The 25362-nt window shown below is 34.0% G+C and overlaps 1 protein-coding gene across 1 annotated transcript; it reads right to left on the bottom strand.

Moving 5' to 3' along the window:
• Positions 1-1344: 1344 nt before the first annotated feature.
• RGS18 (regulator of G protein signaling 18) lies at positions 1345-24312 on the bottom strand. The gene is made up of 5 exons (XM_045456122.1): positions 23973-24312; positions 23407-23508; positions 22274-22335; positions 4268-4434; positions 1345-2812 (listed from the first exon to the last, which is right to left on the bottom strand). The coding sequence occupies exons 1-5, from the start codon at positions 24089-24091 to the stop codon at positions 2555-2557; spliced, it is 708 nt and encodes a 235-aa protein (XP_045312078.1). The 5' UTR covers positions 24092-24312; the 3' UTR covers positions 1345-2554.
• Between the last annotated feature and the right edge of the window lie 1050 nt (positions 24313-25362).

The raw sequence follows: 25362 nt of genomic DNA, 5'->3' as shown, positions 1-25362 counted from the left end.
TTTGCTTCCATTTGATTCCATATTCACGTATTGAATTTCTATTATATACAAAATATGGCAGTATAGGTATTGACTTTTGTCTATGGACTTCAAGATACTCCAAATTATCTTATTCAAGCCATTTAAAGACATTCTGTTTTATACATATGATCAGTCAAAAAAATGTAAGCTACATTTCCTGTGGTTTCTTTCCTTTCATGTATTTCTAAGTTTTCTATAAAATTATTCCTTACTATTAGACCAATATCCCATATTAACTTTTAGTCTGAAGTTTTCCTTCATTAACTATACATATTTGCCTCTTTTCCTTCCTTGGGCATTAATCAAGAGGTGCTTTGGAGAATATCAGGTGATGTACTTAGAATCAGTAAATGTAGGGACCATAAAGAGGATTAGAATTAGAAATGCTGAGCCCTTTTATTAAACAAAACATGGTTAAGATAGATATGTTTAGAAGTTAAATGAATTTCTGAGGCTTATACATCTGTTTAGGGAGCCCAGGCACTGAGGTTCTCAAGATCTCAGAGTTTTATTATATATTTCTGCAGTTCCTTCAGCCATTGCTCAGTACTGTCTGCACAGTTTTACTCAGCTTCTTTCACTTCTCCAAATGTTTATTTTGTTTTCTGTTTGTGGCCACATTATCCTTGGTATGTTTTTGAAGGGTCCCATTGAATATTTTAAACAAGATATTGGACACATCTGTGAAGTATTACAAATAAAAAAAAAAACCCTACATAATATGTATTTGTAGTCCTAGAACAATGCTGTTAAAATCAGCCCATGATTTTTCTGATGATATCAGAAAGCTTGCAGGGATGCCTGGGTGGCTCAGTCGATTAAGCACCTGACTCTTCATTTCGGTTCAGGTCATGGTCTCATGGTTCATGGGATTGACTCCTGTGTCTGGCTCTGTGCTGACAGTGCAAAGCCTGCTTAGGATTCTCTTTCTTTCCCTCTCTCTTTGTCCCTCCCCTGCCCCTCCCCCCCCCACATGTGCTGTCTCTCTCTCAAAATAAATAAACATAAAAAAGGTACCTTGTATCAAGTCTTAACTGTGCATGAGGCAATCAGACAAAAAATAAAATACAAATCACCCAAAGAAAAATTAAAAATCACTTTCTTGGTTGATTTTTGAAAAGCATGATACCTTGTTTTCATATCTATAACTGTATAAAGAATTGAATTAGCATTAAGATCAGTGACAAAACATTTTAATTCTTTCTATTCCATTATCATTCTAAAATAAGAAAATATGTCTATGTGTAATTTGATGACAGAAAGAATATTCAATAATTAGCAAGAACACTTAATGGTAAAATAAACATTAACTGTACAAAAGAAGAAATTAAAAATATTTATTACTATAGGTAATCCATGATTTTTATATTTTACATTTCAACTAATATAACATTTGCCAGAGCCAAATGTATGACATCTTTAATTATATAGGCATTTACATGCAGCACACATTGAAAATTAAATATTTCCCTAAAGTAGAGACATATATTTATTAGCATAATCTTATTTTGAATAAGATAGAATTAAATGATTCAATGAGACTTGAAATAAGAACATGATCAATGGGGAACACTTTCTTTCTATGAGCCAATGTAGCAGATGCATGAGTCTCCAGGGCCTTTGACTCCTTGCTTTTTTACCTCCTCTCATTTCTAACTTTCATCCCAATCCTAAAAGTCTAAGCATGAAACCTAACTACAGCTGGGGTAAACTTCCTCTGGGCGTCATTCAAACCACTGACTGCCACTATTTTAGTAGCAGGTTACTTATGTTAGCAGGTAAGAAGATGCTCCTAGTCTCAACCTGGAGCTATGTATGACCTGGTCATGTTTCTGTGACCACCAGAAATGTGCTCCACTTATTGGGTAAGCCCATGTTCATTTAGGAATGAGCCCACATGTGGATCCTATTCTCAGTTATCAATATGGGTTAAGTTGAACTTGGAAGTTCTATAGATGTGAATGTGTCTTCCCCAAAGTTCCTGTTTCTGGTATATAACTAGAGGTGATACAATACTTATTCATGAACCAGTGTTAGTAACACAAGAGCAAATGATTATCTTCTCCTATTGTAGAACCAGATCACTTCTACACTCTCTATGACTGAAAGAGAAAGAAAGAGTCTTCATCAGTATGGAAACTGTGTTCTGAATATATGGATATCTGAGCAATAAATTGTTTAATCTAGAAAAATAATCCAAAGTAGATATTGGGTCTAACCATTGACAATTTTGCAAAAGCTTAACTTTAATTCAACTTTACAGTCTCATAAAATATTATTACTTCTTTACTTCTTTTTAATTAAGTAATGTTTTTGTGATTATGAATGGAATGAAGTCAAATGGAAGGTTTTACAGAATAAATTGGCAGATATAGTATGTGTTGTTAGAATGTAAGTTTTGATTTACATTTTAAAAATCCATTGACATGGTGTATTTTATTTTAAAAGATGTACCCACTTGTAAAAAGTAAATATTCTATATCTTAAAAGCAGATTACAAATTTGCCATCAAAATAAACAAAATTAATTTTCTTTATAACCAAATGGCAACATCTGACTTTACATCCTGGAACTCAGCACAGGTGAATGAACGTGATCGTCTTCTAAGATTTGTTGGTCTCTGAGGTCTTCCTTCTATCAAGTCTAAATAGATGTCAGATTTCAGAAAACGTGTGTAACTGTCTTGTTCCATAAGCTGATACACTCTGCTTTGTGCAGCATCAAAGCTGTGTAGGGTGGGTTGGGTGATGCTCTTAGTAATACCTTCTTTGGTGTGAAAATCAAGGTTAACCTGGATGATAATAATAACAAAAAAGCATGAATATGGTCAATCTACTTAAGTAAACACCTTTGAAAAACAAAGTGCAGGACTGATCCAGTGTTGGAGTGGGCATAATGTACTTGAATGCTTGGGTGATTTTCTTTGTTATGGGTCTAGGGATCCAATGATTTACTCTGGGTTGGCATTTCATCAGGGTCTTCTCTTCCTACGCTCCTGGTCCTTCTCACTTCTGCTAATTTAAGATAATGAAACATAGTAAATATCATAAAGACCATCAGGGTAACTCATTTTCAAAGTGGAAACTAAGCTTCACAGAAATCAAATTATTTTGAGTGAGGGCAGTGAGTTTGGGGCATATCTAGGATTTCAATGCAGGGCTTTTTTTTTTAAATCACCAGGCTCTTTTCATTTTATTATGATGCTTTCTTACAAGCAAATGTGTGCTGAAAATGGAGATCTTATAAAGGTACAAAATCTTTCAATGGTTTTATGAAACTACTACTGCTATATCTGATTCTGGTGTTTTCAGGTAAGGGTCCTTCCTTTTCCCTCATAGGTAACACCATAAAATTAGCTGTTTTTAAAAATCCATGTATAAGGTTGGCCATGGGAAAAACAGAATAATGCCCTGAAACACAGAACCAACTGAAACATGCTGAAACAAGAAAAACAATCATCATTCCATGTGAAATGATATCCACATAGACGATGCTACCTCATGGGCAATAGTAATTTATAGTAAAACAGAACTCTTACCAGTGATAGACTACCAGTTCTACTCCTTTAGCGAAGAAACACTATTTTTTGAACACACAGAAATATAGAAACTCTATTTAAATTACTTTCGAGGGTAGTCAGGTAATATTGGTTAGTTTTATAGCTATTGTTTTAGTAGTTGTATCACACAGTTATCTCACACTGAGCTTGTGGTCAAAGAAAATCACAACTGTTTTTTTACTTGAACCATTGCCAAATTAGGTTTCCCTCAACTATTTATTATGAAATTTTCTTTAGTCTATCTTAAAGTGGAGGAATAATTATTTTGGGGCAATCAACACTTTGCATTGGTAGATGAGTTCACACTAAAATGGCACATTATACAAACTTCTTAATTTCTCTTGCCTTCCTCACTTATAGAAATCATTAGTTTTGATGAGATATTGCTTATATTTAGGTTATTAATATGGATAAGTGAATGAATCTAAATGTTGCAAATAATTGCATTAACTCTTAGTCTAGAATAAAAATAACCCCAAGGAATGACTTCAATTATAATTTTATTTCCATGGCAAAGTCTTACAGTGAATTTTGTTTGTATGTAGGAATTTACATTAATACCCATTTTTACTTCAGTGAAATATTGACCTTTTGCTGGAATGTATGAGGATATCAATTTGATCAAGGCAGACTTTCTCAAAAAATTTTTCAAACAGTTTTAAATTTTTACGATCATCTTTACTATACCTCTTGTGGAGCATCATTCTGTATAAATTTCTCATATATTGCTTTTGCTTTAAGGATAATTTGTTGAGGGTCTTCACTTTTTTTGAAATCTTCACAGGCTATCCAAAATTCAATGTTTTCCTCACTGAATTCAGTTTTAAGAAATCTGGTAAAAGTCTGTAGTCCATCTACCAAGAAAAGAAGTGATATATTTTAACTATAAAATATTAATTAAATGCTGAGAAATTATATTACATAATATTATTTTTTACTCCAAATATTTATTTAAATTCCAGTTAGTTAACATGCAGTGTCATATTGTTTCTGGTGTGCAATTTAGTTATTCATCACTTACATGTAAGACTTAGTGCTCATCACAACAAGTGCCCTCCTTAATATCCATCACCTATGGAACCCATCCCCTGCCCAACTCCCCTCCAGTAATGTACTACTTGATATTAAAGTACAATTGCAAATGTTAACAGAATAACTACCTCTTCCCTCTAATGCAGTGAAGTAACACACATCTTGAAGAATATAATGAGGGACATCATGTAAATAAGCTGTAATCTTCACAATTATAAAAGGTAAGTATCATTCCTGTTGAAATGAGGCTGGTATCACACTTAGATCTGAGTAAGAGTGACAAACCCCTATTCAGGACCTTGCTTGGGTTTCTTTCAGATCTCTCAGCGCCTCTCTCAGGGGTGTGGGCATTATTCTACAGAGCCAAGAAACCATTCTATCTGGAGTTCATCCCCCCAATTCTAGACTATGCTTTTGTATACAGGACCCTGGAATTCCCTATCTAAAAGCTCTGTGTTACCAGGGTTTGCATGGTCTTCTTCCCTAAATTCATCCACTAAAGGCACACTGACTCAATGGTATGTATATCCTTAGGACAGGACTTGGATCTGCAGGCTGGGGTGTCCAAAAAAATGTACAAAAAGAACTTTCACAGTGTGGAACCAAACCATGAGTGGAAAGAGAAGAAAGGCAGTCCATGTTGATAGAGTAGAACTGTAAAAAGTCTGAGAATTTTAAATTTAAACTTAATGGTTACACAGTATATTTGTCTAAATAGAAGGATGAAATATATACATTTTTGACAGTTTGTTAGCTTGATTTATAGCTCTTAAGCATTTAGACATTTAGTATGGGGGTCTCCATTTTTACTTTTTTCCTGAGCTCCTTCAATGTTAGTCATTGGTATCAAGCCTTTTGGAAGATAACCGGTTTCAAGTTCATATTCAGCCAGTTACTATGTGGTCCTGAGTGAAATACTTTTCTTTCATTGCCTCATTTTCTCAATATTTAAAATTAAGATAATGATGATACCTACCAGATAGGGCTGTTTAGAGAATTAAAAGCATTGATTTCAGGTGAAGATGGAGAAGGAGGACCCTAAGCTCATTTTGCTCCATAAATAGCACCCACATCAGTGTAAATAACCAAGCGAATGACTTCAGGACTGGCAGAACAGACACTCCACAGCTAAATGTAGAGAATGTAGGGAAGAGGACACATTGAAGTAAGTAGGAAGGAAAGAGACATAGTTAGGAGTCAAATGGATCCATACGATTGTAGGAGGAAGGGATGCTGAAGGCCCTGAAAGGGGAGAGAAATGGACCTTCATGTCAGGCACCCCAGGCTCAGCCATAATAGTATAACACACATAACACACATAGGAGACACCCCTAATGCTCCAGGTTCTGCTGAACAGGGAACATCGCACTATAGGGAACCACAAGACTTCTTCATATGGCCATTACTTTCAAGAGCAGATCTAGCTGACTTTCCTAACACATAGAAAGATATACATAGAGCTAGACAAAATGAGGAGACAGGGGCTATGTCCCAAATAAAAGAGCAGGACAAAATAGAAAAATAGACTTGGGGAACTCAGCAATACCATCAAGTATAATAACTTTTTCATTATACAGATCCCAGAAGAAAAAGAGAGAGAAAAGGGGGAAGAAATTTTATTTAAAGAAATAATAGCTGAAAAATTGCCAGTCTGGGGAAGAAAACAGAAACCCAGATCCAGGAAGCACAGAGAGAGACCCAACAAAATCAACCCAAGGAGGTCCACACCAAGACACATAGAAATTAAAATGGGAAGAAGTAGAGATAAAAAGAGAATTTTAGAAGCATCAAGAAAAAAGGAAAACAGTTACATACAAGGGAAACCCTAAAAGTCTATCAGTTGATTTTTCAGCAGAAACTTTGGAGGTCAGAATGCAGTGACATGATATATTCAAAGTGCTAAAAGAAAAAAAAAAAAACAAAACAAATACCTGCAACCAAGAATACTCCATGCAGGAAGGCTACCATTCAGAATAGAAGAATAAATAAAGAGATTTCCAAACAAACAAAATTTAAAGGAATTCATGACCACTAAACCATCCCTAAAAGAAATGCTAAAAGGAACTCTATGAAAGGAAAGGAAAACCATAAGTAGAAGTAAGAAAAGTAGAAAGCACAAAAACAGTAAAGTAAGTATATCTATAAAAAACAGGTCAAGGGATTAAGAAAATAAAAGGATGTAAAATATGGCATAAAATACAAGTATATCACTAAAGTAAGTCAGCAAACCATGAGAGAAATAAACAAGAGAAGAGAATTAAAAGTGTTAAAACATGCAAAGTGCTTAAATCAGTGACTGGCACATAATATGTATACTGTATGGGTTTCAGTGGTGGTGGTGATGATAATGGTCTTGATGACTATTATTTATTTAAGGTTCAGTCAGGTTAAGTTTTCATAGCTAGAATGTGGCAGGCTTAGAATTCCTCTCTAAGACAAACTGACTTTAAAACTAGTGCTCATTTGGGGCACCTGGGTGGCGCAGTCGGTTAAGCGTCCGACTTCAGCCAAGTCACGATCTCACGGTCCGGGAGTTCGAGCCCCGCGTCAGGCTCTGGGCTGATGGCTCAGAGCCTGGAGCCTGTTTCAGATTCTGTGTCTCCCTCTCTCTCTGACCCTCCCCCGTTCATGCTCTGTCTCTCTCTGTCCCAAAAATAAATAAACGTTGAAAACTAGTGCTCATTCAACTTTTTACGATATTCTACCTTTTAAAAAATTTTTTTAGATTATATATTTATTTATTTTGAGAAAGAGTGCTTTGCACTGTCAGCAGAGAGCCTGATGTGGGGCTTGAATCACCAACTGTGAGATCATGAACTGAGCTGAAATTAAGAGTTGGATGCTTAACTGACTGAGCCATACAGGTGTCCCTGATAGTCTACATTTTTTGGCCTATATACATTTTAAAAAATTAAACTTCTTTATTTTGAGAAAATTATAAATTCATATGTTGTTGTAGGAGAACAGAGGTTCCATGTACTCTTTATCCAGTTTTCACCAAGGTAACATCTTCCAAAACTATACAGTTGTTGAACAATGCAAGGGTTAGGGGTGCCATGCAATCAAAAATCCACTTGTAAGTTTTAACTTCTCAAAAACTATCCTGCTAATAGTTTACTGTTGACCAGAAGCCTTAGAGAAAATGTAACCTGTTGATTAACATACATTTTGTATGTATGTGTATCACATACTGTATTCTTACAATAAAGTACGCTAGAGAAAAGAAACTATTATTAAGAAAATCATAAGGAAGAGAAAAATGCATTTATAGTATTGCACTGTGTTGATTGAAAAAATCCAAGAGTAAGTACACCTGTGCATTTCAAATCCATGTTGTTCAAGAGTAAAGTGTAATACAGTAAATATCACAAGTAAGATAATAATATGCCACCATTTGTTTAACTATTTGCCCATTGAAAAACATAAAGAGGCTGGTTTTTTAAAATGTATTTTACTTATTAGAATTATTTTTCCCATGGATTATTATAACAACCTTCTAATTAGTGACCCTGGCTCCAGGATTCCCTTATTTCTTCTCACAACCTCTTAGTTCATTATCCACAGTCTGGTCAGTATTATCTTGCTAGTATAGACCTTATCATGTTTCTTCACTCTTTAAAATTTTCCAGGTGCCCTTCATCTCTTTCCACTCTCTTTTTCACATTTTAAGATCCAAGAACTTAGAACATCGTGCTACAGTTGCTTGCTTGCTTTTATATCTCATGCTACTTTTTAAGATTCATGAGATGAAGACCCTTGTCTAATTTGCCACCAAATGTCCAACATGAAGAAATCATTCAATAATTATTTACTGAAAGAAATGATCTACAAATAATTAAATACATGAGAAAAAAATTTCATTAAAAATAAAAAAGTTTTGGAAAATGTTTTGTGTTCTTCATAAAACATCAATTCTATAATAATTAGGAAAGAAATTGTTAAAGCCAGTACGTATAAAAAGGCAATAAACAAAGAAACAAAACAAAAAATCTTGTCATATTATAAATATGGATACATAAGTTATTAAATTAATAATATATTTGTTTAAAAGTCAAAACTTATCTTAGCCTAATGTTATTAAATATTTAATTAATTTTCTAATTTCAAGCTTGTCAAGCAGAATTTTTATTATAATTTTACTTGTTTGAACAAACAGAAAGGGAGAGAAATGGCAACTGATGAGTTTTATTTCTGAATCTCTATTAGTAAGTTGGAAGTTGGCCTCATGAGTTTTGCCAATGTGAGCCTTCTACTGAGAATTGGGTCCATGGTGTGTTAACAAGATGACAACATCAATATTCAAAACCTTCAAGGTTAGAGTTTGTGGTAAATGCCATCCTATGTAATTTCAGACAAGTTGAAATATTTTCCTGGGGGTACATTGCTCCCTTTTGGATATCACTGTGGGCTATTCAAGCATATTCCTAATTCTATTTTGTATTCCTAACTTTGGTCAACTGTCTTATTAAATAAGTTTGTTTTCATCCCAAATTCTCCAGTGAGCAACACATTAATTTATTTAAAACATAGTTATTGGGGCTCCTGGGTGGCTCAGTCGGTTAAGCGGCCGACTTTGGCTCAGGTCATGATCTCGCAGTTTGTGAGTTCGAGCCCCGCGTCAGGCTCTGTGCTGACAGCTCAGAGCCTGGAGCCTGTTTCATATTCTGTGTCTCCCTCTCTCTGACCCTCCCCCGTTCATGCTCTGTCTCTCTCTGTCTCAAAAATAAATAAACGTTAAAAAAATTTTTTTAAATAAATAAAAAAATAAAACATATTTATTGAGTGCTAATTATATCCCAGACACTGTTCTCAATACTGAAGAATCCAGCTAAACAAAGTAGACAAAGTTCTTGATTTAATCTACAGAGCCCCATGTTAATTAGAAGACATATTTACTATTAAACTATAAATAAGAGGGCCATGACAGAGTAGCAGGAACCGAATTTGCCTTCTGACCATACATAACCATAAAACTTGACCCAGTATCAAGGCAGGAGTTTTCAAGCATAATACAACTGGTAATAGGAACTGGAAACAGTGTGAGAAAAGAAACATATGAAGTGAGCCCTTTCTGTCTCTCTTTCTCTCTGTGTTCCTCTCCCACCCTCTCTCTCTCTTTCTCAAAATAAATAAATGAAATTAAAAAAAAAAAAGAAACTGACCATGAAGTATCCAAAATATTGGAAGTAGCATGCAAGGACAGCAAAAAAGCTATTATTAATTTGTTGAAGAACATAATAGTTAAGGCATAATGAGTAAATAAATGCAAAAAACTCAGCATAGAAACTGAAACTACAGAATCAAATGGAAATTCTAGATCTGAATCTTAAAAATATCTGGGGTAAAAAGTTATTGAATGGGCATGACAACAAATTAAAGAAGAAAGGGCGAGTAAACTAGAACAGAGTTGAATAGAAATTATTTAATCTAAGGAAAAGGAAAGGAGGAAAAGAATAATGACCACACAAAATTATGGGACAACCAGGAAATAAGACGTAACCTATAGATTCTATTTATATCAATGATGACATTACATTTAAATGGACTGGGGCGCCTGGGTGGCGCAGTCGGTTAAGCGTCCGACTTCAGCCAGGTCACGATCTCGCGGTCCGTGAGTTCCAGCCCCGCGTCGGGCTCTGGGCTGATGGCTCAGAGCCTGGAGCCTGTTTCAGATTCTGTGTCTCCCTCTCTCTCTGCCCCTCCCCCGTTCATGCTCTGTCTCTCTCTGTCCCAAAAATAAATAAACGTTGAAAAAAAAAAATTTAAATGGACTAAACATTCTGATTAAGAGTCAGAGATTGTCAGATTTTATTAAAAATTAAAACGACTATATATTGGCTATAAGAGACACATGCTAAAAATAAAATACCAGGAAGGTAGTATAAAAAGATGAAAATGATTCATAAGGTGTTTTGCATAAGAAATCTGTATAAAAACAATTTGATATGGCTCTCTCTCAGTAGAGAGGGAGGGAAGTAGAAAACAAAACAAAACAAAACAAAACAAAACAAAAACACAAAAACACAATTTGATGTGGCCTGACACAGTGACTTCAAAATAGCGTCTTTCCATTACGTAATTGTAAAGTGGTCAACTGTTACTAGTAAATAACAATCCTTCATATACATGATCTTAATTGTAGACCTTTAACATATGAAGAGCTTTAATAAATGAAGCAAACTGGAAGAACTGAAAGAAGTAAAAAAATTATAATATAATTGTAGATTTTAATTGTATTCATGTATAAATTTATAGAACATGTAGACAGAATATTGATAAAGTAATGTAAAACATTATCAACCAAATTGACCTAATTACTAATTATAAAACACTTATAAAATTCAAGAGAACAAGAAAAGATTATCCAAGACAGACCACATGCTAGATAGGATATAAAATAAATCTAAACAAATTTCAAAAGACTGATACCTTACAGAGTATGTCCTTTGCCCACAGGGTTTTAATAAAAAATTATAACTAGTAACATAGCTATAAAAGTCTCTATATATTTGAAAATAAAATACACATATAAATTCATAGGTCAATATTAAATTACATGAGAAATTAGGATATATTTACAATTGTATTATAATGAAAATACGGCACATCAAAATTTGTGGGATAGAGTTTAAACAATATTTAGAGGAAAATTCATTACATGTAAAGCTGTACTAATAAAAAAAGGGTATGAAAATCAAGATTTATGTTTCTACTTTAAGAAGCTTGAAAATAAGAACAATTTAAAACCACAGTAAGAAGAAAGGAAAAATAATTAAAAACAGAGCAGAAATCTATATGAAGGAAAAGAAAAAAAACCTAGAGAAAATTAACAAAAGCCAAAAGTTGGTTCCTTGAAAACGTTAATAAAATAGAACCCTTAGTAAGCCTGCTTCATAGTAGGAAGCAAATCAGGGATATTACCACATATCTGGCAGACAGTAAAAAGACAGTAAATATTATGAACAACTTCACACCAATAAATGTAACTTAAATAAAATGAGAAAATCATTAAAAAAAGAAAACCTACCCAAAATGACACCGAGGAAGTGAAAAATCTGATTGCCCTAATCCAACTAATAAACAGATTTTATAATAAAAATATTCTCTCTTCTCCCTAAAAAAATTTGGGCCCAGATTTGGTGAATTTTATCAAACATTTAAGAAAAAGTGTTCTAGTGGTACCTGGGTGGCTCAGGTGGTTGAGCATCTGACTCTATTTTGGCTCTGGTAATGATCCCAGGGTCATGGGATGGAGCCTTGAGTTAGGCTCTGAGCTAAGAGTGGAGCCTGCTTAAGATTCTGTCTCTCTCTGTCTCTTTCTCTCTGCTCCAACCTGTGCTCACATGTGTGCACTCTCTCTCTCTCTTTCTCTCTCTCTCTCTCCCTAAAAAAAGAGAGAAAGTATTCTAAAACAGTGGAGGGATGAATACTTTCCCCCTCATTTTAAGAAGCTAGGATAAATCTCATACCAAAACCTCCCTCCTCCAAAATAAATAAAATAAATATTAAGAAAGAAAGCAAAAAGAAAATTACAGACCTAGATCCCTCATGATCACAGATGCAAAGATTCTGAAAAAAATATTAAAGACTTAAACTTAGCAATATATTAAAAGAAGCAAGCATTCTAGCATTATGGTGAAAAATGCTGTGAAATAAAGTGACAGCTCTTTTTTCCCCTCAATTCATTTTCACCTATATTAATTTCTTATACTCACTTCTGTCTAGCACTGTTCCTTATGGTCAGTGATGGTGTCTAATATAAAAAGTTCTGAGGCACCTGGGTGGCTCAGTTGGATAAGCAGGTCACGATATCATGGTCTGTGGATTTGAGCCACACGTTGGGCTCTGTGCTGGCAGCTCAGAGCCTGGAGCCTGCTTCAGATTCTGTGTCTCTCTCTCACAGCCCCTCCCCCACTGGCACACACACTGTGTGTGTCTCTCTCTCTCAAAAATAAATAAATATTAAAAATTTTTTAATTAAAAAAAAGTTCCATATTGAGTGAAGCAAGAAAAATGAATCTATTGGTAGAATGAAGGCAATTAAGCGATCTGACATTTGTGACATGTTTAGAGGTTCTGAGGGCTAAGTGCTGCTTATATGCACTACCACATTTAGCCATTTAACTTTTACAACAGTTGCTTGGAATATGTCTTATATTCATTTTCATAGATGAGGAAACTGAGTTTCAAATAAGTTCATTTTCCCCAGATCTCATTTTCAAACAACAAAACAATACAAATTGTAGAAGTGTATCTGTCTCAGGAAGGTAACGCTTCCTATGGGAGGCAGAGCAACAGCCCTCCAGGGATGTCCATGCCCTAATCCCCAAAACCTGTGCATGCATTACCTTACCTGGAAAAAGTGAGTGTGGTTAAGGACCATGAGATGGGAAGAGTATCCTGGATTACCCAGATGGATAATCAAGTCCAATCTAACCACATAAATCCTTAAAAGCAGAAAAAGGCAGAAGAGTGGGTCAGAGAGATACAACACAAGAAGGACTGTTAATGACTTTGAAAATGAAAGAAGATGGTCATGAGCCAAAAAATGTGGTGGCTTCTAGAAGGTGGGAATGGCCATCAGTTTAGAGCCAGCAAGAGAATGGAGACTTTGGTCCGAAACTACAAATAACTGAATTCTGCTAAAACCCTGAATAGCAGGAAAGGGTTTCTCCCCTAGACCCTCCAGAAGGGACAGCAGCCTATTCACACCTTGACTTTTTTTTTCAATGAGACCCATACCATACTTCTGACCTACAGAGTTATAAGAGAGATTTGTGTTGTTTGAAGCCACTAAAGTTATAGTAATTTGTTACAGTAGCAATGGGAAACTAATACAATCCTCAAATGATGCTTTACATTTCACCATTTATTTCTCCTATATATAGAACTTGTCCTCTTTGTCATGAAGCATCATTTTTTTTAATGTTGTAAGCAATTAAAACATATATTTGAGATACAGGAACAGAAAATGACATGACAAGCTACAAGTATTTCAAAAATATTGACTATGGCATCACTCCAACCACAACCATGACAAAAGAATCATGTCTCTACCCACTGCTCCTGCCGCTGGCGTTTTTACTGAGATAAAGAGGGAGATTCTGCCATTTTTCTTTCTCAGTAAATTAACACTGAGCAGATGTTGATGGTTAACTGTTCGTGGAAAAACTAGGAAGACAAGCAAAGATAGGGCTTACAAGATTTGAGAAGCTATCAGTTAAGACTGACAAGCAACTCAGAACTTGTCTACAGTCACTAGATGCTGGTAAGATAATTCCTGGTTAAACAGAACTTTCTTAAAAAGCTCTTAGTGCTAAGCAGTTCCTGAGTGAGTCAACAAATTCTTATCACTGAGAATAGCAAGAATGATCAATATAGGTGATATTTAACCACTTTCCTAATTTCTTTAGCTCACTTTGTGTTTCATTTTCAAGATTTATTTCTCATGTTGAGCGGTGTGCTTTTCTCAGAAGGTGCAAGGGAAATATGAATGGGTAATGATTCTCTGAAGCATTTTGATACACACAGCTTTTCCTCAAATACCTAAAATGTATATGTTTCAGACTAAAAATAAAATTCCTGCTATCATGGGGCGCCTGGGTGGCTCAGTCTGTTAAGCCGCTGACTTTGGCTCAGGTCATGATCTCGCGGTCCGTGGGTTGGAGTCCCGCGTCGGGCTCTGTGCTAACAGCTCAGAGCCTGGATCCTGTTTCGGATTCTGTGTCTCCCTCTCTCTGACCCTCCCCCGTTCATGCTCTGTCTCTCCCTGTCTCAAAAATAAATAAAACGTTAAAAAAATTTTTTTAAAAATCCTGCTATCTTACAATGAGACAATAATCTGTTCCAGGTTAAACCTAGTTTAGAAAGAGGAAATAAATTATAAGTTTTATTGGGTTTGTGAATAAAGTTACATTGACCCAAGTGAAGGAAAAAACTTTTCAGATTTCAATTTATTCTATCCACATGACATGTATAAGCATGATTGATCAATTTTTAAATGCCAAATTATTCCTAAAGTGAGTTAATAAATGTCATAATTTTGGGAGAATATGATCATTACTTTTCCTATTAATAGATCTCAATTTTTGCAGTAACATCCAAAAGGGATCATCCATATGCCAGGCAACTGAAATTGCTACATATTAAAAATAACTTTCTTCATCTATTTTATTTATGAAACACCTAGTATGAGCCCAAGAACTGTATTATATACTGAAAATGCAATAATATTAATTATAATGGAAGTTTTGAGTGTATGCTAAGGTCTTGACACATTGCTATAAGACTTTTATTAGTGCAGCTCCATTTAATTTTCATGTCAACCTTGTGGAGTAAGTCCTTTTATACCCATTTTTATAAATAAAGAAGTAGAGATTCAAAGAGTTAAGTTGCCCTAAATTTATAGCTGGTAAACTATAGAGTAGACGTCTGAACTGTAGTGTATTTTGTTCAAAGTTATAAACTGCCATAAAACAACAAAATCCCTAGTGTTGAGTAATATGAAGGTTAATGGACAAGGCACACACTTCTATACCAAGGACTAAGGAAGGATATTTGTGGGGTGATTTATTCTATTTGGAGCAGCCCAGGAAAATCAGCTTGTATGGAATTCAAATTGAAGACTTCAGAAAATAGCACAAATGTTTCTTAAAATACAGTCCTTTAGTAATTCATAAAATATGAGTGTTGACTATATGCCTGCCATTGTGCTCTGAAATATCATGCAAAAGGCCTTTGTTACCATGATTGGTCTTGAGTTTGATATGGACACTCAGAGTGAAGTCCAACTCTGAATAGGAGAAGTGCTATGTGCTAAAAAGTGCTAGTAAGTGGGAAAATCAAAGTGAATGGATTTTGTTGGCATATATGAATACAATAAAGAAGAAGAAATACTGATTCAAGAAATGAGTTAATAATGAATGAGGGGTGGCTGGGTGGCTCAGTCGCTTGGACCTCTGACTTCATCTCAGGTCATGATCTCACAGTCGTGAGTTCGAGCCCTGTGTGGGGCTCTGTGCTGACAGCTCAGAGCCTGGAGCCTGCTTTGGATTCTGTGTCTCCCTCTCTCTCTGCACCTCTCCGGCTCATACTGTTTCTCTTTCTCTCAAAAATAAATAAACATTAAAAAATTAAAAAAAAAAATGAATGAGAAGTAGTTCATTTTAAAAGTTTAAGTAAATTACTTTTTAAAAAGTAATATGCTTAACTAACTAGAATTTAAATAAAACCTTAAAAAAATAAACAGTAAAAAGCAATGTTGTGAAAGATTATCCCAGCACATGAGTGACTTCCTGTTTCTCTTACTCTGGGCAGCTGTATTGTCAGGTCATCATGGAACCACTGCTCACACGGATGGAGTAACTGACCAAACAGTCCTTTAGAAGGCAGCAGTGGTGAATGCAGCTGCCATAAGTGCCTGATGGAACCTATTGGGATTAGAATTCACACTGGAAGAAGCTGGCTCAATGTGTCATACAAATATGAAACACTTGTGATTGCATGTTTCTAAATTGAAACGCTGGCATCTGTTGGAGTATTTTTCTGATGCCAAGAAACCAAATGAAACAAAAAGTCAAGAAACTCTGAAGTTGGAAACTCAAGTACGGTATTACTAGGTTGCATTGTTTCCCCCTTTAATATTGGGCTTTATAGCTCTTGACCCTACACAGAATGTTGTGGTTACTTTTGCAATAATGATTTACTTATGTAACCCATTCCTAGTTTTAACTGGATTTTACTTATTTTCATTCTTAAACAGATTAAGAAATTGAGTGTTTAGCTTGATTCAGCTTGACTCAGAAATTTAACTTTGCAGAACACTGGAATCCCTTATCTTGCAGAAAATCAGTAACCGAAAATCGGGAAGGGCAAGTTGAAAAGCCACAAGGTAGAAAGTGTAAGGAGAAGTACTCATTTCCTTCCCCAAAAGTGAAGTACTCATTTCCTTGCAGCCTTTACTCAGTCAGTAATAAGTATTTTCCACAGTATAATTAGTTTATACTTTTAAATCAAGGGGGTGCAATGACCTATATATTCTATTTCTCTCATCTATTATGAATTATTCCCAGAATTAAGTTTATTTGAACCACAATTCAGGGTGCAAAAAGTCAAGCAAATACTCATTAATGAAAAGGTCAAAAATATTGGAATTATTTGTAATGACTGGAAAAAAGAGTGCATAGGAAAATATACAGTTATGTAGTGGAAAGATTTTCTTATTGATAGAGACTCCCCACAGGAAATAACATCCTCTTTCACATCCTCAATTATTAGTTATGTGAGATGGCTAGAAAAATCTCTATTTATGATCGATTACTCTTCCACATTCCAGGTGTATGCTTATAAAACCCTGCAAAACTCCCGATGTAGTTTACCAGGAACTAAATAAGTTCAAACTCTGACCTGTTATCTTCTCACAAATCTTGTTCTTCCACCTCTTTTTCTCATCTTTAAAAGGCACTGTCATCTTCCTATTTAATGTGGAATAAAATCTAGGGAACTTTGGCTCATCCTTTTTCTTCGTCTCATATCTCTTCACCATCTCACTTTACAACACACATACACATTCAATCAATCACCAAGTTCATCCATTTTCTTTCCAAAATAGCACTTACTGTGAGGTTAGCTTTTATATTTGTAACAACCTTGTAGGTAGTCCATATTACATGTATAGAATTCTACCTTTCTGTCCATCAGAGTTTTCTAACAAACTCTTCCAAAATTTGTCCCCAACTTGATTTTCCAATGTGTTTTTTTAGTACTCTGCCTCAGTGAAAGATAACTGGTTGCTTTTCCAAGTTACAACAAAATCTCCAGCACTTTTCCTGCCTTTTTTTCTCAGCTCAGGAATTATTTTTTCTTCTGCCTGTTGAAATCTTGTACCCATTTATGCAATGTCTTTAAAAATTTTTTGAAAGGCTACATGATACATTGCAAGTTATATAACATTTATAAAACTAGCTAATAATTTTCAAACATATATTGATCAACATCATGATTTTATTTTCAAAGATGTCTTACATGGAACATACCATATACATACAAACACATACATATATATGTAAGTATAGTATATATATGTATATATATAACTTTATTGGTATTAATTGGTTTGCTAACTTCATATTAATAGCATTTACTTTTATAAAGTCAATCAGTGAATGAGGAGACTGATAACTAAATATGAAATTGGTGATTGTGAATTAGATATAATCTGACATTGGTTTTTGATTTATTCATAAATTTTATTTCTATTAAATAGCATTTGGAAATTATTGATTTTTGGAGGGCCACCTGGGTGGCTCAGTCATTTGGGTGTCCAACTTCGGCTTATGTCATGATCTCACCATTCATGAGTTCGAGCCCCACATCAAGGCTCTGTGCTGACAGCTCAGAGCCTGAAGCCTGCTTTGGATTCTGTGTCTTCCTCTCTCTCTGCCCCTCCCTTGCTGTGTTCTGTCTCTCTCTCTCTTTCTCTCCCAAAAATAAATAAACATTAAAAACATTAAAAAAATTACTGATTTTTGTATGTATAGTTAAATTATAGACTTTTATGATTCATTTCACAATTCCAGACAAATTTGTCAATAAACGGGGATGGTGGAAAAAATGTATCCTAATATCTGTATAGAAACAAATGAGGAATATTTTATTTTAGAATAGATTTGAATTTACAGAAAAGTTATGAAGATAGTGCAGTTTCCTTATATCCCACAACCAGTTCCCTCTTATTATTAACATCTTACATTGGTAAGGTACATATATGATAATAAACAAATACTGAAACTTTTTACTAACTAAAGTCCATACTTTGTTTAGATTTACTTGTATTTTATCTTCTGTTTTTTTTAAAAGAGTAAAACTACATTTGAAGAATGAAATTTGGATAAAATAGTGGAATTATTAAATACTCCATGGATTCTGTCGCTTCCATGGAAGATATAGTAAAAATCATGCTTTTTCTGTTTTAGTCTTATCTGTCTATTGTGTGTCACTCTAAGCCATGCTTCCTTTTTCAAATTCTGTTTCTCAACAAAGAATTACTTTCTTTTTAATTCCCTAAGTTAAACTGGTTAATGCCCCACGCCTATGATGACTCTCCACTTGGGTGTTCTCTCTTCTTGTCCAGCTGGTGAATTTTGATTAATCCCCTAAAATTTAGCATAAGAACCATCTACTCTGTGGCTCCATTTCTAAAGATACTAATAATCAGCATACAGTGCTTTAAATATCAGCCATTTTTGTCAAACTAAATACTCAAATTTCCATCGTATTTTGATTTTACATTTTGTTATGTATCACTACATTTCCTATTTGCCTAAATTTAATACAATCTCTATTTCCTTTATATAGACATGACATATAGAATTTGAGAAACTTACTTATTTAACCAAAGGGGAATTACATAAAATTTGATAGAGTAAGATCTTTCTTTAAGTGTGTGCATATGTGTGTGTGTGTGGGGGGGGAGGGTACTAATGAGTAAGATCTTTCCTTTTTTTTTTTTTTGGTCTGGAGTCAAGTCAGTAGAATTGGGCTGAATTTAACCATTGTAACCAAAAAGACCTTTTTAGCTGATTATTTTAAGCTTTATTATTTAATATTATGATAAGCTTTGCAATTAAAAATAATTGGATTTTGAGGAATTGATTAAACGAATACTAGTAACATAATTTTTTTGTGAATGCCATATAATTTAATTAGCACTTTGATCATGAACAATGATAATAATGTCCAAGTGGGTCAGTGCTGACTTTTGTTATCATGTTGAACTCTCTTGATTCAAATTGCTATTTTACAGCTCTTTAATATTTCCACCAGCAGAGAAAAGAGAGACAGCAGCAGATTCAATTTTTTCCATTCAGGCTTGACTACTTGCAAAGCAAAATGATTACAGAATGCCAGGGGAGAATTTTCTGTAGGACTAATTAGCCTTGCTAAATCTTTCTTCTCTCTGAGTTGTGAGAATATGATGAAATTATTATGTACCAATTTATTAAGTTCAATAAATAAATACAGCTTATATATTTCTTTTAATTGAAATTTAACCCTGTTGGGAATGAACTGGAAAATAGAAAAAGATTATTAAATTCATTGTTGATAATGCTAATTTTTTCATAATAGCAGTAATAATTCACATTTATGGAGTGTCAGTTACTGGTTTCGTATTCATCATCTCATTTAATCCTGAAAGAAACCCATTCCTATTGGAGTTAAAGACAGTGTTATCTCCATTTACAGTTGAAGAAGCTGAAAGTCAGAGACATTAGGAAGCTTAACTAAGATTACACAATCATTATATAGCTGAAGAGAACCAGAACTCAAATGTCAAAGGAAACGTGGGCTAACATTTTCTTCGCAACAAATTTGGTTATATTATTTAAGAACTTAATATTTATCAGGTGATGGACTGGGCTGAGCCTCCACAGATGAAAAGACATCTGCTTCCTTGTAATAAACTATCAAATTCCAGAAAGAAAGAAAAAGAAAGAAAGAAAGAAAGAAAGAAAGAAAGAAAGAAAGAAAGAAAGAATTCCATTCCTTTTTTCTCTTGCTGTGACTGGTGAAGAGAATAAAGGGGGATGTGTTCAAATGTTGGAAATACTAAGAAATAAGAAAAGAAACAAATTTGGGGAGCATAATTAATGATGGAGGAAAGTTTTATATAGATTGTTGTAATTCGTCTTAAGAACTGACAAATTCCTGAACCAAGACAGTGGAGTTAGTGAGAACAAGACAGATTTGACATATATTGAGCAAGAATTGGAATAATAGTTAAAAAATGATTGGATATCGGGGATGAGGAAAAGTGAGCAGTTGAGGAAAGATGTTTAAATTACTCTTCTCCAAAATATGGACTGATACAGTATTAAGGTGAAATAAGGAGAAAGGAGTAAGAAGTTACTTTTTTTTAGCATCAACTTCTTTCTTATGTCATTTTCATTGATTACATTCTTGCTTAAATGTAAGCCTTGGTTTTTCTACCTATATTTTTCTTTCTCTCAGTCCATATTACAATTCAGAAGTAGAATGTATTTTCATTGGAAGAGGGAAAGTATTCAGGGATGGTGTACAGAAATAGAATTCTTGTGTCAGTAAATTCAGGGAAGCATTAACAGAACACCAAGACCTTATAGAGATGGACAACTAGGAAGGAGAAAAATACAGAAAATGAAGACAGACAAGAAAAGTTGGTGTTTCGTCAAACAGAGCACAGTACTTGAGGCTGAATTACAAGTAGTGCACTCTTAGCTGTCCTAGCAACAGAAACCTCTTTTTCCAACAGAAACCTTAGAATGTGAACTCCACTAGCAATACTATAAACAGTAGAGTGACAGTACAGTAGTTTAGCTAGCCTCATCTTGGAATGGTCTGGGCAAGAGCAAGGAGGGTTTGTGTTTTAGACAAAGAATGAGGTGAGGAACCAGGGAAATTTTGAGATACAAGTAAAGGTGGTGCACTTGAGGAAGTGTGTAATGGTAAAGTGTTTCTGAAACAACTCTGCTTGGTTGCCGAAAATGATCAACCCTGTGGTTCATAGACCCATCGTTTACTCAGTTAAACTTATCAATTTTGCTTCGTGAAAGGAATCATGGACTCAATAAAGACAAAAAATGCTCACACCCCTGCTGCTTTATGTAAGTTGACGCTAAAGAGTAACAATCTAGGCAGCCTATCTTCTGACTCATGCTTTATCATAGTGTTGAATAGTCAAACAAGGACTCAATATTTGTCCTCACCTTCCATGTCACCTACAAAACTCATCATAAGAGATTCTTGATACGAAGAGTGAAATATTTACAAAATTTGGAAAAATAAGTATTTTCATGAGGGTTTCCTGAATTTCCAATAAAAGAATTTCTTTACATTTTGGATCACTTAAAAATAAAAGTAACATAGGATAATCAAGTATTTAAAAAAAAAACAAGGATTGGGAAACCTGGGTGGCTCAGTTGGTTAAGCAACTGATGTTGGTTCAGGTCATGATCTTGAAGCGTGGGACTCTGTGCTGACAGCTTGGCCACCTGAGCCTGCTTTGGATCCTGTGTCTCTGTCTCTCTGCCCCTCCCCGACTCATGCTCTGTCTCTCTCTCTCTCTCAAAATAAATAAACATTAAAAAAATTTTTTAATAAAGAAAAAAAAGGATCTTAGGGTCCCTGGGTGGCTCAGTCAGTTAGGCGTCTGACCCTTGATCTCAACTCAGGTCGCAATCTCATGGTTTGTGAGTTCTAGCCCTGCATCAGGCTATGCACTGTCAGTGCAGAGCCTGCTTGGGATTCTCTCTTCCTCTCTCTTTCTGTCCCTCACCTGCTCTCTCTCTCTCTCACACAAAATAAATAATAAATAAATATTAAAAATAAAAAAATCCAAGGATCTCATTAAAAAAATCAATAAATGAAAAATTTGAAACTGTTAATCATGACACAAAGAGGTAATATTTCAACCACAATAAGTATTTCTCAGTAAAATTAGAATATTGAAGAAATACTTTCCATTTGTTGACTATTCTTTTAGTTATTTCTCTTGATCAGAAACTCAGATTGCCGTCAATTACCAATCAGACTACATTTTCATTGCAGCCTGTTTTGTATAGTTACATGCATATTTTGTGCAGTTTTCCATTAAGATGTAAAGCATTTGGGGAAAATACCACTAACCTTTATGGGAAAGCAGTTTGTCAAATGATTCACCCCATATCACTGCTTCTTCAGGGGAGACTCTGTTCAAGAAACAAAATGTTTATAATGGAGTATGCAGAAAGTCTGTTTATGGATCTGCTCTAACATATGCTATTACACTGCTCTTTTCAGTCATATTTCATGGGGTTTCTTCTTTTATTATTATTCAATGAAAGTTGTTTTTACATGGGAAACTTCAAAATCATTGGTCAAGTTTAACATATAATAAAATAACATTCATTATTTTCTCATGAGTGTACAAATCATTTTATTTAAAATTAATCATGTGTTAGGTTAAGAACAAAGGAAAAGAAATCAGGTCACTTATCTTTTTTATTTTTTTAAGAAAACAATTTATTCATTTCTGCATATCCAGTTTAATTCAACAATTAGAAGAACATAAACTGACGGTGTCTTTTAGTCAAACTTTTTAACTGCAATTTCCTTGAAGCTCTTACCACAATATGCAGCAATTTAAAAAAAAAAACAGATACAGGAAGTTTGGCTAATGAAGTTCTAAAGGGATAAGAAATATATTTAAAAAGCTGCAATACAACAAGTATTTTAGAGTTATAATTTACAGAGTATAATATATTTGTTTTGGATCTTTTATTGGTCATATTTCATTTTTGGAAGAATCTGTATTATACTAGTAGATAAGGCTATTTCATTTTCTGTTTGAATTGAAGAAATGGCCTAAAGTGACAAAACATCCCTTTTTGTGCTTTCTTTCTTTTATACCTAGAGGAATTTTTTTTTCAAACTACTAAAGGAAGAGATGAATAGCTCTCCTCTATGACAATATTACATTGTGAAAAGTCTTAAATTAATGAGTATTTCATCAGTTTATAAGGAGTAAAATATATCATTTAAAATTGACAGGTATATAATTTTAAAAGAGCACCTTTAAATTTTTATAAGGTTATTTAATTTGAGCTATTAAAATAGTTTAGTTTTATGGAATATTCCTAGTTTTTTTGAAATGAGATCTCTAACCTTCCTTATATTACGGTGTAATTTCCAATAAAATGCAAATCCCTAATTTCCTCTTTCTTAAACCTTTAATGTTAGAATCAGCAAAATCTTCCCTGAAATAATTAAAAGTTATTCACCTTGTTTCTTTGGCCAAGTTCCCAGATCTGCTGGAGGGGGGTTCTTCATGAAACTCAAGTTTCTGCACAAGAAGACTTAGCCTATTTCTTTTTTCCTTAGCTCTGAAATGAAAACGCATTAGCTTCAGGACTATTTGGATGACAATTAAAATCTTTCTTTCTGACTGTCGAAGAAATTTGGAATTGGTAATCACCTGAACATCCCTTCTCATCCACCACCCACTCTCCACACACTCAAAATGGTTTTCCTAATGAATTTCATTCAGTTTGTGGAGGAATTAGGAGAGCATATGTGAAATATATTTGTTTTTTCCCACAGTGACTAGGAAGTATTTGAGGCTATATTTTAATTAAGATTGTTATTACTTCTTTTGTGTGGTTAAAATTGTTGCATTAAAAAAAATAAAAACACTTTAGATTTGACAGCTGTTTACGCCTAACAAAGAGACCTTTTTCCTCCAGTTTTAACAGTACAGTCAATATATTTTCAACCAGATATTTTAAAAACAACTGCTAACAAATATTCAACATCAATCATGTTTTTAGAAGTATAAAACTGATTTTACCTGATTTTGGCTTCTTTGCTGGTTTCTTCTTTTCCTAAACCATGTATTAACTTGAAAAAAGCTTTTTCCTTTGGTTCACACATATTTAATTGAGAAAAGAAAACCAAAGATGTTTCCATCTTCTTTCTCTAAAAGGAAGAGATGTCTAGTTTATTACATCTTTCACTTGTTAATGGTATTTCACAGTTATACATGGTACAATAAAAAGTTATCTCAACTTTGTCAGCAGTGCCAAAGAAAACCCCCCAAAAAACAATAACAAAAAAAGAGTCCAGAGCTGTGTGTCTGCCTCTACAAAAAAGTAGAACTGAGGAACTGAAGTACAATTTGGTTCTGAGTTGTTTAGGGAAATGATACTACAAATTTGCAAAATGACTCTTGGTCCCTAAGATAAAGACTAAGTATTACCACAGTGGAACTTCTCTTTCTAGTTTGTGCAACCAGAATGATGCTTTAATCGACCCAAATGACACTGTCATTTCCCACAGGAACTTTTTAAAACATCTTTAAATGTGTATAGTGTGTATTCAAATATGTTGTGGTGAAGTACTACATCAAACATTAGGAGATATTTTCCCTTGTTCTTAATTTTTTTTTGCATATTTTAATTACAAGGAGTTAAGTAAATTTCATTTACTTGACATAATGCTATGTAATGTAAATTACCTTCGATTAACATATTGTATCAAAATAAGAATATAGATCATGGAGTTTTATAGTTGAAAGAGACAGTAGAAAGCATTTAATTCAATAATTTTTAAGCATAGTTTCATGGAATGATTTTAGACATTTAAGAAATTTTTAAGCAGTCCATGGTAAAAATGGGGATAAAAAGATAATATGTAAATTTTTTCTTAAACTACATATATATTAATATGAAGGATTTACTTATTTTGAAATTGCCCTTCTACCTTTTTGATTGTTAAAAAATTCTTTTTGATGAAACATTTTAACTAGAGATGGCAGGTTTTCTGTTTATTTTACATCCTTATTAAAAAAACATGACAACTCCAAGTTGGTTCAACATCCACTTATTCCACTGTTTTAAGACACCCACATATCTAAGAAATACTGATGTAGTCCATAGCTTACATTTTGTAGAAAAGGAAACCAAGAATGATAGATATTAAGTGATTTATTCTTGCAAAGCCCCGGAGGTCAGTGGAAGAAAAGATCTGGAATTATCGGAGCCTTTGATCACCAGGAGCATGTGATTTAGTCTTTCGAAAAGTCTTTGATCTCCAGTAGTGGATGCTTTAATTCCTCTAAAATTTTGTCTACTACAAAGGAAGTTAACAAATGTATAAGAAACCTGTTTTAGTTTTAATCTTTTCAAATTATTGATTTCAAGAAAATAGTTGACAGGGATGCCACCTAGGAGCTCAAAACA

The sequence above is a fragment of the Leopardus geoffroyi genome, chromosome C3, assembly GCF_018350155.1.
Source record: "Leopardus geoffroyi isolate Oge1 chromosome C3, O.geoffroyi_Oge1_pat1.0, whole genome shotgun sequence".
Lineage (NCBI taxonomy): Eukaryota > Metazoa > Chordata > Mammalia > Carnivora > Felidae > Leopardus > Leopardus geoffroyi.
Note: the sequence above shows the minus strand (reverse complement) of the source record. Positions and strands in the feature narration are given on the sequence as shown.

Bases quoted from the DNA above. Each gene is read 5' to 3' on its own strand.
- RGS18 (XM_045456122.1), bottom strand. From the start codon at position 24,091: ATGGAAACATCTTTGGTTTTCTTTTCTCAATTAAATATGTGTGAACCA. The intron at 4,435-22,273 runs GTTAGTGGTATT...TTTTCTTGGTAG, and splicing joins CAAACTGCTTTCCCATAAAG to ATGGACTACAGACTTTTACC. The intron at 2,813-4,267 runs GTATAGTAAAGA...ATTATCATCCAG, and splicing joins AGAATGATGCTCCACAAGAG to GTTAACCTTGATTTTCACAC.